The 16,440-nt window shown below is 35.6% G+C and overlaps 1 protein-coding gene across 1 annotated transcript in view; it reads right to left on the bottom strand.

The window, feature by feature from the left end:
* LOC106881614 (dynein axonemal heavy chain 1) overlaps positions 1 to 16,440 on the bottom strand; it is a 166,532-nt gene that overhangs the window by 121,268 nt on the left and 28,824 nt on the right. Inside the window, exons 13-19 of the mRNA XM_052974699.1 lie at positions 16,243 to 16,393; positions 15,652 to 15,845; positions 12,873 to 13,098; positions 10,487 to 10,606; positions 6,297 to 6,379; positions 3,847 to 3,988; positions 2,358 to 2,513 (exon numbers count right to left, since the gene is read on the bottom strand). Coding sequence (XP_052830659.1) covers positions 2,358 to 2,513; positions 3,847 to 3,988; positions 6,297 to 6,379; positions 10,487 to 10,606; positions 12,873 to 13,098; positions 15,652 to 15,845; positions 16,243 to 16,393 — 1,072 coding nt within the window. The remainder of the gene's footprint in view (positions 1 to 2,357; positions 2,514 to 3,846; positions 3,989 to 6,296; positions 6,380 to 10,486; positions 10,607 to 12,872; positions 13,099 to 15,651; positions 15,846 to 16,242; positions 16,394 to 16,440) is intronic.

Raw genomic sequence — 16,440 nt, 5'->3', positions numbered from 1 at the left:
TCTACAACACAAATGTCAAAAACCTGCCATTCACCTAATCACCTATCAATTTAGTGGACACACAAGCTAGATTGATGACATCCTCACCAGAAAACAGGATAGATGTTTGTGAATGCAAAGTCCTTCCCAGGTGGGAAATTTATAACCCAACATAAGGTAGTATCTAGTAACTTCAGACTTAGAGCTAAAAGGACTTTGAGATGCAAACCAGACTTGAAAAGGAAGTTCAGTGGAAAGTCCGAAATCTAGAGAATTACCAGTTGAAGCATTTGATGAGAAGGAGGAGGAGGAGATAGAGACTTAAGATGTAGAGGAGAACTAGAAGTTCTTTCAGAACAACCTATTGAGGAGTACAAACCAAATCTGTGGCTGGTGCAAAGTGCTAGCAAGACCAAAAGAGACATGGTGTTGGAACAGTGGAATTGACAGAGCCGTAGAAGCAAAGGAACAAGCTTGAAAGAGTTTGAAGAATGGGATTAGTTGAGAAATATAGCAGGTTGCTTGAAGTTACAGAACAGGTCTATCTAGCGAGGAGAAAAGCAGAAAGGAAAAGGTTTGCCAATGATCTGTGGCATGAAAAACAGATGTTCTGGATTGCAAAACAGTGTATTAGAGAAAATCATGATGTCATGAGAGAGAAATATGACACATGGATGATGGTACACTTGCATTTGGTGGTTCTGAAAAGAAAGATGCATGGAAGTGTCACTATGAAAGGATGCTAAATGTGGACAATGCATGAGAGAAGAGCACCTATTACACTCTGTGAGTGGTTGGCGTTAGAAAGGGCAACCAGCCTTAGAAACCATGCCAAATCAGACTGGAGTCTGGTGCAGCCCTCAGCTTACCAATCCATGATCAAACCATCCAATCCATACCACATGGACAATGGATGTTGAATGATGATGATGGTGATGAAATTTAAACAATATTATTATTCCATTGCATAATTTTTAACAACTGGCAGAAACGTTAGCATGCTGGACGAAATGTTTATTGGTATTTCGTCTGTCTTTACGTTCTGAGTTCAAATTCCACTGAGGTCAACTTTGCCCTTCATCCTTTCAAGATCGATTAAACAAGTACCAGTTACACACTGGGGTCGATGTAATCAACTTAATTCCTTTGTCCTTATTTGTCCCTTCTATGTTTATCCCCCTGTGGGCAATAAAGAAATAAAATAAATACAGTATCTTCTATATTTTGTAATAGAGTAAACAATTACAATAATTTTTCAAACAGTTTTATCTTTCAGTCAGGAAGGGCAGTGCCCATGATTCTGTCTTTTTAGGGCCTCTGAGCCTTATGATACAGATAGAAATGAAAGGAAGAAGGAATCCTGAAATTAGAGACCCAGTCTCAATAGCTACAATAGAGCAACTCTGCTAAAGGCACCTGGAACAAATACCAGGAGGCATTTCTTCTGACACTAACAATTCTGCCAATCAGATACTTTATCAGCTCAAGAAGAATGAAAGGTAAAAGTTAATCACAGCAGGATTTGAATTTAAAACACGAGGTGTTGGAATAAATCCCACAAAGCACTTCATTCAATATCATTGATTCTGCAACGTTTTAGCCTTAGCTGTAGACTATTAACATCAAATGGAGGGGTTAAAAATGCTGTTAATATTTATATTGATATCACTGTTTACCTAGTGTAGATATATATATATATATATATATATATATATATATATATATATATATATATATATATATATATATATATATATAGATGAAACTGCTTTTTGCCTCTCAGATAAGGTCAATAACCCATAAAATTATATATATATTAACAGGTCATCTCAGACATTTAGAGTAAAATATTGTTCAGTCTTTTAAGAGAACACTCAAGATTAGCAAAACGGTGACAATTCCCAGGGAGATAAAACACAGTTTTTATTATAGTTCCTTCATTCTGTGGGTGGTAGCAGCTAAATTTTTTATAGTGAATATGTAACCAAATTATATTATTTTATATTATGTCTGTGTTTATCCCCCATCACTACTTGAAAACTGGTGTTGGTTTGTTTACATCCCTGTAACTTAATGGTTAGGGAAAATGAGGCTGATAGAATAAGTGCTAGGTTTAACAAAGAAAATAAATACTGGAGTGACGCAGTTCAGCTAAACACAAGACAGTGTCGCAGTATGGCTGCAGTCCAATGACTGAAACAAGTAAAAGATATCCTCCAAAGAAACACTTCATCTGAAATGTCAATCACTTCTTCATTTTCATAAGACATCAGTATACACTTCTTGTACTTGAAGTAAATGCTAATGTTTCCCTGTATTTCATCTCCCTCTATATATTATATCTTATCTTATCATATTTATAAATATAACTGACTTACCTGAGTTGTGGGTAATTTAAACAAACGTTCTCTGTTGTTGTAAACCTGTGCTAATTGCTGAGCATCTTTCATCTGTTTACTAATACGACGTGCTTCATTAGCAATTTCATGAGCTTTGTTAACATCTGTGTAAGATTGCATTGAAGCTGCTATCATCTGAAATACAAACAATCATTTTCAGAAATGCATTTTGTTACATTTTCCCATTTTCTGCATTGCCAACCAGATAAGGGTACAGGGGACTTTGTCAAAAGCTTTCTTCCTATCAACAAAAGACAGATACAGAGGTTTATTTTTGGTCAAGTTGCTTCACCAGGAAGATAATATCATTGGATTATTTGCATCACAGAACTCCAGTAACCTTGATCCCTCTTTTATTTCAGAAACTAATTCTATGGCTCCCATGTACACTATGGAAGATACTTGCCCAACATCTCCATTGAAATCACCAACCATGAAGATGAGGTCATTGTCATTTGTCTTTGAGATAGCCTGCAGAAGAATATCATAAAAGCAGATCTTTTGCTCATTTGGTAGACCCATCCGGGAGGTACAGGCAGAAATAATTGTTGCTGTACTATGCTACAAAACTAGCCTGAGCTTAAGTGTTCAATCACACAGTCTGACTACCTCTATGACCGTATGAACCCATTTCTCTGCAACAAGTATGCTCACACTACCTACCCTGTCACTAGATATATATCAAACAAAATACCAATAGACACAACTATAAGGGTAATCACAAATTAACAGTTTACAAAAGCTATCCCTTCAGCCTTACTCCCATTTAGGACTAATCAATTATTGACATTTGAAAAATGGGTTTGTTGTGATATGATACCCAATCCCAGTAAGTGTTTTTTTTTACCCTTCTCAACAAGAGACTTGGTTGAATATGCCTTTAATAAGTACTATTACAGATATATAGTAAAATCTCAGTATTTGTAAGCATGGTGACCTTCGAGCAAAAGCTAACAGGATCTGTTCCTCAATATTCCAGTTTACTTTATCTGCATGCAGGCCAAAGACGCCATTAAATGAAACAGAAGTTTTGTGTAGCAAGAATTTGTTTTTTATTAATCTTTTTTTTTTTTTCTTTTGATGATAGTGATTTTGGTTTTCCCAACAAGAGATTTGGCACTAAATCAAATGGAAGTTTCTGATCCCCTGAAATAAAATTTCTTTTTTCATTTGTTTACAGCAACACAATTTAGTTCTACATAAATTATTTCAATAATCCCCATTGTAAGGAAAGCTGAGGTCATAAAAGAGGAATGTGATGTGGTGCTCTCTGAGATCTACTGAAAGATATGAACAGTTTACCACCAGATAATGATCATAGCTGTAATTTACCAATTATATTCAAATAAACCACTAAACAATCTATTTAACAATAAACTCAACAACCATTTAACATTAATAAATTTACAGTTAATCAACTAATTAATGACCCTAAATGAAAAGAAACAAAATGTTTAAAGTAACTCACAGCCAAAGAATCCAGCTTTTCATTGAATGCTGCTTGGTCCAGTAGCTGGAGTTTACGAAACCGCTCTTCATCAGCTTCATGGTTTATCAAAACCGTCTCAGTTTGTTTCTCAATTTTCAGAGGCCATCCAATCATAGCCCATCTACAAACAATAACAAAAGCCTCGGATTAGTAAAAAAAAAAACATGCAACATAGGGGTTTTCTATTTTCTATCTTTGTGCTGGACTACATACAGGTTTGTGGTGCAGTTACGAGGAGGTGCTGAAAAGTTCCTACCTTTAAGGGTATTAGAAAAGGGTTAGGGTTACCTTTCATAGGTGAAGTAGGACACTATTTAGAAGATATGCAAAAAATCACGATGGCATACAATGTATTTTTCTCTTTTTTTGCAGATTTAATGCCTGATGGCATCTTCTACAGTGGATTTTGGTAAAATTGAAGCATAGATGGTCAAGAAGTTCCTTTTTTTGCAATGCAAAGGTGTGACAGAAATCCATGGCAAGATGAAAGATAGCTTCCCACCTTATTCCACAGTGAAAATCTGGTTGTTAAGGCTTCAAACTGGTTATTTCAAGGTTACAGATGAACCTCAGTCAGGAGAGCCAACTTCCATGACCACAGAGGACAAAGCTGACACTGTGCATCTCATGATTCTTGAGGACTACCAGATTTCAGCTAAAGTTATAGCTGAGACTCAGGGGGTCACCTTGAAAGAGTTGGTTACATCATCTATAACATTCTGGACATGAGAAAAAAAAACTTTCTACAAAATGGATACCAAAATTCTTGAACACAGATCAGAAGCACACCAGATGACAGCAAAGGCAATTTGGGACCAGTTTGCAGTAGGAGAGGCAGATTTTATGGCTTGTTTAGTCAGTATGGATGAAACTTGGCTTCCTCATTATGATCCCCAGACCAAGCAGCAATCAATGGAGTGATGCCACAGCAGTTCACCACGTCCCAAGAAGTTTCAGACACAGAAATCAGCTGGAAAGGTTCTGCCTTCAGCATTCTAGGACAAAAACAGATTACTTCTCATAAAATACCTGCTAAAGGGTTGCACCATCAACACAGAATACAACATGTCTCTGGTGGACAAACTACATGAAGTTTTGAAGCAGAAACATTGTAGAAAACTGAACCATGGTGTCCTGTTTTTGCAGGACACTGCACCAGCACATGAAACTTTATGGAAAATACACAACTTTGGCTTCAAACTGGTAAACAATCCACCTTTCTCTCCTGACTTTGCTCCCATCCATAACTATCACCTCTTTCCACAACTGAAGAAATATTGCAAGGGAATGAAATTTCACTGATTCAGGAGTGATTGCTGCTACAGAGGCCTGGTTGGAGGCCCATCCTTCCAAGAATTTTTTACAGGGCTTAAAGAAACTGAAGGACTGCTGCAATAAGTGTGTGACTCTGAGAAAGGAATATGTTGAATAAAATCATAATTAACTGATCCTCCTGTATTTTCTTTTATCCAAAGACAGAAACTTCTCAGCACTCGCTCATATAACAAGCAATTTCAATAAAATGGTTGATAAACTAAATTGTCATCCTCAGTAATAGAGCCAGTGGTGCAAATATCTTAAAAGAAGTCTTTTCATACTGGCATGGGTTAAATGAGTTGTCATAGATTATATCTTCACTTACCATCCTAGGTATTGTTATATGTTGGGGATAACAATATCCTTACACATAAGTAACCTATTTTCTTAAATTCTTTCTTATTCTCTATTTTGCCACATGATACTACTAAGAAGTCACCAAGTATGAACGCATCAGCAGCCAGTTCAGGACAATGGAGTAAGTTTACCAGCTTTCATTTGCTCTGTCCCAGGTTCTGGAAACCATAAGGTAATATGTCCCATATAAGAAGGCAGCAAGCATGCCAGGTGAAATGCTTAGCAGTATGTCATCTGTCTTTATGTTCTGAGTTCAAATTCCGCCAAGGTCAACTTTGCCTTTCATCCTTTCAGGGTCAATAAATTAGATACCAGTTGCGTTTTGGGGTTGATCTTATCAACTAGCTCCATCCCAAAAAATTTTGTGCCTTGTGCCTAGAGTAGAAAAGTAAGTATATGGCTCATATAAGAGCAGTAACTTAACCTCTAAATTTCTACGTATCCGATAGAAACAGTCACCAAACTCAACCATTTTGATTTCATTAGCTTTGGAGGCTTTGCAAAGCTTATTAAGGCATCTTTTTTTCTTGACTACAGAACATTTGTGACAATCCGAGTTAAAAATCTCACGAGAAAAAATAATTATTTGCTATTAATCATTAATTTCAATTGTAACATTGAATCAACACCAAAATCATAGACTTTTGTAATACTAAATGTTGCAGTTCCAAAAAAGAATATACATAACTGTATATTAGATGTTTCTTCAAATAACAGCCAAAACAGAAGTAAAGTAAAAGAGAAACCACACTTACAAATTATTGAAGTCATCAATGGGAAGATTATAGAAAAAGTTCTCCAACAATCCATAGTCCACAACTATTTTACTAATTTGTTCCTGTAAAAAATAAAGATTAAAGCATTACTTCCACAAAATCATGCCCTGAAATATAATTCACTTCTCTTCTCATCACACAAACTGGTTTCATTTTGAATTCATCAAACTGAGACTAGCACTAGTTTATATGGATTGTTATAGTTTACATTTCAAATAACCTTATAAAACAACTACTTGTTGTTTTGTTTCATTATTTTATCTTTTTCTTCTAATTACCTAATTGTTTCTTGTGAATCATTTTTGTACAGAGACAGATGAATGAGAGGATCACATTTTATCTTAATCTCTGTATCTTTTTGCAATTTTATTCCTATCTAACATTTAAATTTTTTTTCATTTCATTTTATTCCATATACTCCGTGCACATAACACAAAACCTTTTCTTTTTGTACTTATACATGTATATCCTCAGAATGCTACCCTTAAACCAAATTAAAAGTTTTTTTTTAAACACATACACACATAAATGTATATATAAGCATATGTGCATGCATGTTTATATGTATGTATGTGTGTGTTTATATATATATATATATATATATATATATACATATATGTATGTATATGTACATATATGTATATATATATATATAATTTTTCATAGTAAACTATGTAATCGTTACCAATATAGCAGGAGATTTCACCGCAAAAAAGTCTAAATTAGACTCCTTAGGGATTGTTCTCCTTGTTTATATATCCAAAGTTTTAAATTTTTACATTTAAGAGAGAGATTTGACGCTAATATTAGCATCAAATCTCTCTCGTAAATGTAAAAATTTAAAACTTTGGATATATATATATATGTATATATATATATATATATATATATGTGTGTGTGTGTATGTATGTATATACAGGGGTTGGACAAAATAATGGAAACACCTTAAAATTTCAAACAAATTTATTTTAATATGGGGTATGACCACATTTGGCAGTAATTACAGCTTGAATTCTATGAAGTATGGACTTGTACAAAGTTTGAATTATTTCCAAAGCAATTTTTGTCCATTCTTCAGCTAAAACAGTCTCCAGTTCTTGTAGTGATGATGGTGAAGGATATCGATTCCTTACTTGTTTTTCGAAAATGCACCATAAATGTTCAACAATATTGAGATCTGGGGACTATAGTGGCCAGATAAGATGTTGAACTTCACTAGAATGTTCCTAGTGCCATTCAGTAACAACTTTAGCTGTGTGAACTGGTGTATTATCATCCTGAAAGATTGTGTTTCCCTCCGGAAACAGTTCCACCACCATAAGATGAATTTGATCAGATAAAATGCTTAAATAGTCTTGACTATTAATTCTACGATGAGGGGAAACCATTGGGCCGGTGGATTTCCAAGATATAGCCCCACCCCAATCATCACAGATCCTCCTACATGTTTAACAGTTGGAAGAAGGCAGTCAGGGTCAAATGCTTCTTTTGGCTGTCTCCACATGTATACTCAGCTGGTGGTTGTAAATAAGGTAAAGGATGACTCGTCCGAGAAAATAACATTCTTCCACTGCTCTAGGGACCAATTCTGTAGGTTTTTACTCCACTCTAAACACTTTGCAACATTTGTTTTTGAAAGGAGTAGTTTTCTGATTGCAACCCATCCGTGAAATTCAGCTTTGTGCAGCTCCGAGTGAACAGTTTTTGTGGAAACTGGGTTCTCGAGGTGGTCATAAAGCTCTGCAGTAACTTTGGGAGCTGTACTTTTGGGATCCTTTCTAACAATTTCTTTAAGATTCTGACGGCCCCTATCTGAAAGTTTTGGTTTTCTTCTGGAAATTTGTTTTGATGAGGAGGTTTTTCCCTTTTTCTCAAATGCTGTCACTATTTTCAAGACAGTACTTCTTGATACACCAAACATTTTGGCTGTTTTTGTTACATTCGCACCTGCCATACAAGGACCAACAGTTTCAGCTCTTTGAAAGTCCGATAGATCTGTCATTTTAATGAATTTTAATTACCTCTTTCTGATGATATCTGAAAAGAAACAGCAATGTTAGCAAAACATATTAAGCAACACTAATAATAAATCGAAAAACATAAAAATAAACATGCTTTTGATGGTTTTATAGATATTTCAAAATTATGATGCTATGATGCTGGGTGTTTCCATTATTTTGTCCAACCCCTGTATATATGCATATAAATATATATATATAAATAATATATATAAATATATACTCTTTTACTTGTTTCAATCATTTGACTGTGGCCATGCTGGAGCAGTGCCTTTAGTCAAGCAAATTGACCCCAGGATTTATTCTTTGGATGCCTAGTACTTATTCTATCGGCCGCTTTTGCCGCACTGCTAAGTTACGGGGACGTAAACATGTCGATACCCAGGTCCCTCACTGATTTAGGCTCTGGGATTGAAATTCCCTGCGGACCAGTGTACTCTGTAAGTTTCATATTCAGTTTTGGATGTTGGTAGTGCAGGGCTTGGAATTTTTCAGCATTAAACTGCATATTATTATCCTCAGCCCATTTGTAAATTGAGTCCAACTCCTGCTGCAGATGTGCAACATCACTGGGGTTCTGTATTTTCTGCGAGACTTTTGTATCGTCTGCGAAGCTTGCAAGGGTGGCTATCCGGGCACTTGAGGGCATATCTGAGCGGACCACTTTAAAAAGCAGTGGTCCCAAGACAGTGCCCTGTGGAACACCGCTCACTATTTGTGTTTTCATAGAGGTGGCTCCATTTGCCACTACTGCCTGTCTTCTATCTTTCAGAAAGTCATGTAACCACTCTCCAAGTTTTTCAGCTATGTCAAGATCCTGCAGTCTGTGGCATATCACACCATGATCCACTTTGTCAAAAGCTTTTGTAAAATCAAGGTATATTACGTCCACATTTGAGTTGTTGAGTAACTGCCTCAATACCCAGTCATAATGTTGTAAGATTTGGGTCAGGCAGCTCCTACCTGGTCGAAAGCCATGCTGAGTATCACTCAGCAAGTTTTAAACCTATAATATAACCCTTAGTTTTAAAAAATGATTATAAAATATGAATGTTCCATAACCAAACAAGGACAGGTCATTCGGAGTTTTCTATCCTCAATCAAGTTCCAGATTATCTTTGCAATTTCGACTGGTTTTCCACACATGCTAGCTTAATTTAATTCATCCTTAGTCAAAAAACACCTGTTGTTATGTCCTGTTAACTGAATTTGTATTTGTGAAACATTTCTCTGTTTTTTTCCATCCTTGTTTTCGTATACATTTGCTGCTTTCTTCCAAGGAATCTAATGCTCTTAGCTTAGTTTTTCCTTGGGGTTGGCCAGATTGGAGCAATCTCAAGTATAACAAGCCAAAATTGCAAAGATAATCTGGAACTCGACTGAGGATAGAAAACTCTGAATGACTCGTCCTTTTTTTCTTTGTATCATCTGCCTGGGTGTTTTGTTGTCCCTTTTTTGTATCTCCCAACTGTTTGAATGTTTTGCGTTCTTGTCCCATTTTTGTATTTTATATATATATATATATATATATATCATCATCAATTAATGTCCATTCTTATGGTGTAAACAAACATACAATTCTCACTGGTACAAACAAAGCTTCTAAAATGGATGGGGAAATTCAAAGTATTGCTTTGGTACAATGACCGTACATCTGTCATGTCTAGTGATGAAGGTTTCTGTCCCATGGACAGCCTTTGAATGCATAATATTATTGTACATGAATGATGAATAAGAAATGAGCTGAGAGAATAACTAGGTATTGGAGAAATCAGATTGTATGCTAAGGAGAAGATTGAGTTGGCATGAAATGTAAAAAAAAATGACAATTGAGTAAAAAAGTGCAAAGCAGTCCAAATGTAGGGAAGCTGCATTAGAGATTGATATCAGGAGGCTGAACCTTCCTATGATGACAAAGGAACATAAGTGGCAAGGTGCTGAGCTATAGAAAACTGTTCAACCTATGCACAAACGTAAAAGTAGATATAAAATATTGGTGTTGATAATGAAACACGCATGCACACACACACACACACATGCATACACACATGCACACATACACACACAACACTGCATAATAACTGAAATATAATATAAACTATTTTAAATCTTATATAAAATTAAATATACGATTCGAATAAGATGCTTTACTTGTTGATCTTTAATTTTTTCTGGTATAGACTTCATCCATTCCCTTAACTCATCTAATTCCTCAATTGTATTGGGTTTTTCTGATTGTTTTCGGCTGATTTGTTTAAAAGTTTCACATACCTTCAACAAAATAAATTATAGTTTTACCCGGGTATTATCATTTAATACAAACAGATTTTAAAAAAACAATTAACAAAGCTTGTTATTTTGGTGAAAGGAACATCTCCAAAAAAGTGAGGACTCATACAGGGTGGGCCAAAAGTAGGTAAACACTTTTAAAATTAACTTATTCGATTTTTACAGGTACCATGAATAATGTGCTGCGTGTTAGTGTTCTGGGACATTTGAGGAATGTTCCCATGTTGACGGAGGATATTTCGACCATTTACGAGATTAAACTGTGTTTCATAAATGTAATTGTAATAAATGAGCGTAAAAGTAATAAAATGAAAGAATTTCGAAGTGTATAGCTACTTTTGGCTCACCCTGTATATAAATAAGTCAAGTTATATTCAATGTGAATATTCTACCCTTTTTGTTTCACAACTGGAAGAAGAATATTCTACCAATAAGTAAAATGGTAACAAATAAAAATATTATGGTGATTATACATGCAAACTTATTTCTATTACCTTTAAATTTGTGCATAACTTATCTCAGTTTTGTTGTAACACAACTCTGCTTTAACTGTATAATAAATATTCAAATATACTTCAAAGTAAATATTTAGTAATTGCTCGTAAAACAAATATGGACCTCTCACCTTAACTTGTTTCTAAGACAGAAATCAAGCAGACGACTTGATAATAATAATAATAATAATAGTGACACCCAGTTAAATGGTTGATAAAAAAAATTACTAGTCAAGGAAAGCTGGATGGCATCCATTTTAACATAATTTTTCCCCATTTTCTATGATGTTATATAAATTTTCAAATAATTCTATTTTTTTATTCGTCCTAATTTTGGGACTGCCATGTTGGCTTGGCGATAACTATTAATTTCCAGTACCGCTGCCGTAGTCTCCTTTAGAGAGACTTAGAAATATTAATAACTCTATTTCTGAAAACCAGTGGATGTATTCCACTGAAATTAGATAAATAATCTTCCTACAGACAGTCAGTAGCGACGCCTGCTGGGGCTCGGCTGCTCTGCATTGACAAGGGGCAATACCCTGAAACTAGTCTAGTCTGCAGATGCCAAACCAGCAAGGGGAAGCTGCTGACCTCCCCTGTTCGAAGGTTATAAAGGACACAGGCTTCGTGTGTCACATAGCTAGCTAGAGGCGATGGCCTCTTGGAGCTAATTGACAGTAGCATTCGTCCTAATTTTGGGACTGCCATATTGGCTTGGTGATAACTATTAATTTCTATTTTTTTTGTTTTGAACTTTCAATCCTGAATAATCAACATTCCCTCCCCATCCATGACACGTTGGGATTATATCCAAAGTAGAACAAGGCACCACACACATATAAAGCTTTCTCAGACAGTTGGAACAGCATTAGAGTATTACTTACATATCAGGTGTGATGCTGCTGCTGCTTCAAACACAAGCATGCTAGACCCTATCCAAAAAAAAGCAGCTCCAGTTGATTGGCATCAAGCTAATCCATGTCCGATCAAGCTAATCCATGTCCGATCAAGCCACACACATAATACTGCTTCTCTCTGTTTTTACTAGTTTTGATCACAGCTTAATTGTTTCTCAGTTAACAACCTCTTCCTTTTCCTCATTGAAACCCACACTGCCTCTTCATTCTTCCCCCAGAACTGCAGCCTTAAGGAATTCCTTCACCAGATAGTTATTGCTTGACCACTGGTCAACTTTGATCAAACAGGCTTATAATCAAAGGCATTTCAGTCACAAATATCCCACCTTTTACATTACCTAATGAGCATTCTCTCTTTTAAGTCAGACTTATTTGAGGGAGAACTGGTTGCTTTTTCTAGCAGATCTAGCAGCAGTCATGTAGAGGCTACCTCAGTTGTTCCTAAATTCATTAGCTGCATGAGTTCAAGATGAACACCAGTCTAAAAGAGCCTCCAAATATAATCTATGGAAATTACACTAAAAAGTAAATATCAATGACAAGATGTAGCAGGAGGATAATGATGTGGAGGATGATGATCATTGTCATCCTCCTCCACAATCATGACAATAATGATGACAATAATGATCTAAAGAAAATGGGGAGCATTCTACAAAATGAACAAACCATATACTTAATATGGAATTACTGGAATACGTTCTAGTTTTGTGACAACCCAATGTGGTTTACCAGAACAACAAAGACAAGAAAAACTGGAACAACAATTTTATAAGCAAATTTACTAAAATTGACAAACATAAAACTGAAAATAGGGAAAGCAATATCAATACATACTTCCTCAGTTTGTTGGCTGAGCTGTTTTGCAAGTAAATCAAGGAGTGCCATAGTTAATGCTTTCTTCTTCTTCGAAACAGTTTCTCGTACATGCGACGTTGTCACCCAGAAAGGCCCAATAGTAATACTAAGTGGAATTTCATTTTCTAGAATACCTTTCTCATGCAAATGTTTCTCAGCCTCTTCTTGTATTTCAACAGCAGGTCGTTCAGTTTCAGCATATGTACTACATAAAATGATAGGAGTGGCTGTTTTAAAGAAATTATCACAATAGAATGCTGAAAAATTCTTAGAACTACTTGCTTGAGTAAGGGCAGGATAGAAAAAAAGTTCAGTGAGTAATTACTTCTGCTGGCAGCAAAAGGTTTCTCTCTCAGAGTAAGGGCAGATTGTTTAAGAAATGCTTGTGTAGGAAATGCAATGCTGCATGGTTAAAGAATGCAAAAGATTTGCAAAAGCTTAGAAGAAATGGGGCAAGCATTCCCTACTAGTTGTATAAAGTTCAAGTGCCTGAACAATAAAGCACAAAAGAAAGAAAAAAAATAGCATACAAGAGGGATTAAATGTAGCATGCAAGGGAATAAATTCTATTAATACAAGGATGCCATATGTAGAAAGAAATGATGAGTGCTGAAAGTGGATTAAGCTTGTGAAAGAGAAAAATCAAAGAAAAAAATGGGAAGAAAACTGATAAGAGGGTGACCCCCACCACCACCACCACACACACAAAGAACAGCAACAGATGGTAAATGTTACAGCCAAAAAACCAGCTCAACTCAAGCAAGCATGGGAAAACAAAGATAAAAATGATGGAAGCTGCAGTGATGAATCTAAATCTACAGTTGAATTTCCCTGCAACCAGCCATTATTTTACCATCTACCATTTCCCCTGCTACTACTTTTTTTGTTACTCTCTTATCTACCACTGTGCCTCCCTTTCATCACTCTATCTCTCTTCCACACCATATATGGAACATGCCAAAGCAATTCATTGGATCTGTCCATATTCAGTACTCCACCCCTCAACATCACCCTTTTGTATTGCTAGTCATCACTTTCTCTTCCACCAATATTTCCCATTATCAACATCTATTGCTCTCTCTCCCCTTCCCCCTCTTGATTTCCCTCTCTCTCTCACAGACACACACACACCACATATATGATAGGCTTCTTTCAGTTTTCATCTACCAAATTCACTCATAAGGCTTCGGTCAACCTGGAGCTATAGTAGATGACACTTGCCCAAGGTGCTGCATGGTGGGATGGAACCCAAGATCACATGGTTGGGAAGCAAGCTTTTCAACCACACGGCTATGCCTTTGCCTGTGATATACATATTTGATAGAGTATGAAAATATTTTTCTCTCTGTGTATCTTCTTACGATCAAAAGTAAGATTAAAGTAATTCAGAAGCAGTGTGAAAATTGTAATGCAGATAAAATATTAATGAAGGCGGTGAGCTGGCAGAAACGTTAGCACGCCGGGCGAAATGCTTAGCGGTATTTCGTCTGCCGTTACGTTCTGAGTTCAAATTCCGCCGAGGTCGACTTTGCCTTTCATCCTTTCGGGGTCAATAAATTAAGTACCAGTTACGCAACGGGGTCGATGTAATCAACTTAATCCATTTGTCTGTCCTTGTTTGTCCCCTCTATGTTTAGCTTCTTGTGGGCAATAAAGAAATAAGATAAAATTTCCATTGTAGAATCACACTGAATTATTTCCTCTTTGTACATATAATTAAATTTCAGAATTCGCAATCAATAGAAATAACTTGGTATACAAATAATGTCACTCACCAGAAATTTAAATGTGGTCTATAATCTTAGAGTAAGCTAAATAAAATTAACTAATTGTTTGGTTGCAGCTGTCTACATAGGATGGCAAATATAGTAAACTAGCAGAAATATCCAGTGTTGGATAAATACATTTAAATGAGCATTCATTATAACGGCATTCCCACATGCATTCTTTTCAAGTTATTTCGATGTTATACTCGCTTTCGCTAAGCCTTATTGCACGCAAATGGAGAAAACGTTCACTGCGTATATATCGATTGCTGTACGCCAGCATCTAACAGCTTTGGCTTTTTAACGCACAAAATCTTGAAATTATTTTTTTTCTGTGCCTCTGATTAAAATTTTCGAAAAACAAACCCAGCCACATTACTTGGAAAAAAATAATCTTTATTGTGCTGGTTTTTCGTAAAATTTTGCGCATGGGAAAGGCAACAAAATCGCCCCTCCCCACTTTGAATGGGATATTCCTATCTTAAAAAGTAATAATCGATTTTCTCGGTGACCATGGGAGTTGGAGGGCAATAAAAATCTACTGAACATGAGCAGACCATGCTGCCGCTCTGTGCTGAATTTCACGCGATTCCACTGCACCGTTCTCGAGTGAATCTGCCGACACTTAATCAATCAATCAATCAAGCAAGCAATCAAGAACACTGCAATTTATAGTATAGATGAGTTTGCTTCTCTGGTTCAATCCTATTGCACAGCACTTAAGACAAACATCTACTGTAGCCCTGACTGTGACAATGACACCAATGCCAACAACATCGATAACACCAACACAAACAATGATGACAATGCTACTGTGACTGCCACCTATGACAACAACAACAACAATGATGCTGACGATGAATGTCAACATTACAAAATAGTCTTGTTATTAACAAATAGCAGTTTGGAATGAAATGTAAATGTCAGCTAGCTTTGAATCCCGGTTCTTTGAATTTAAAGCTAATATTTTAGTAAAGAGAGAAGTGTTTCACCTGATAAATTTGTTTACATCAAGATTGCAAAGTTCAACATATTTATTGTATCGTTCAGCATATGCTTTGGTTGGAACAATTGACTTTTGGATGGTAGTTTGGATGCCTGATCGCATTTCTTCAACATGAGGTTCATGCTCACCAACTGATTCTAAAAGTGGAGTTCCAGACCAAAAAATGTCTTCCAAAATATACTGCAGAAAAGAAAGAATTAGGAGAACAAAGAAAGATTTTATTAAATGAGTTTTGTTTTAAATTTATGCAAACAGAAATGCTATAGCTTTTCAATTTTTTTTATTTTCTGATACTCACCACTCGTAACACATATGCAATCTATCATCTGTTCTAAGAGGAATATTTATGCATTGAGATCCATTGGTGGAAGCGTTAACCCTAAAAGAGTTCACTTCCTTTTTTAGAACTACACCACTGGTAATAATTCATATTATTTAGATATTATATTACACAAGGATAGTGGATATTACACAGTAAGGTATTCAAATATATATGATATCAATATTTCATGATTTAAATTAAATTACAAATGAACAATATTACAAGAAAAATATTAAAATTTCATAATAGATCTACCTTTTCAAGTTGCGGCACAGCTTGAGTAGAGTTAATACCTTTATCAAAAAGGCTAAGGACACAGGATTCAAAATCAGTCAAGGTAGTACTGTAGTGTGGACCTTGTTCATCAACAATTAATTCAATATAAAATAAAGCTGTTTTCTTTGGTCTTCAACAGAAAATTTACATAATCATAGTTTAATTTTTTTTAATACA

This window comes from Octopus bimaculoides, chromosome 19, assembly GCF_001194135.2.
Source record: "Octopus bimaculoides isolate UCB-OBI-ISO-001 chromosome 19, ASM119413v2, whole genome shotgun sequence".
NCBI classification, from domain to species: Eukaryota; Metazoa; Mollusca; class Cephalopoda; order Octopoda; family Octopodidae; genus Octopus; species Octopus bimaculoides.
The sequence above is the reverse complement of the archived record's forward strand: the minus strand, read 5'-3'. Positions and strand labels throughout refer to the sequence as shown.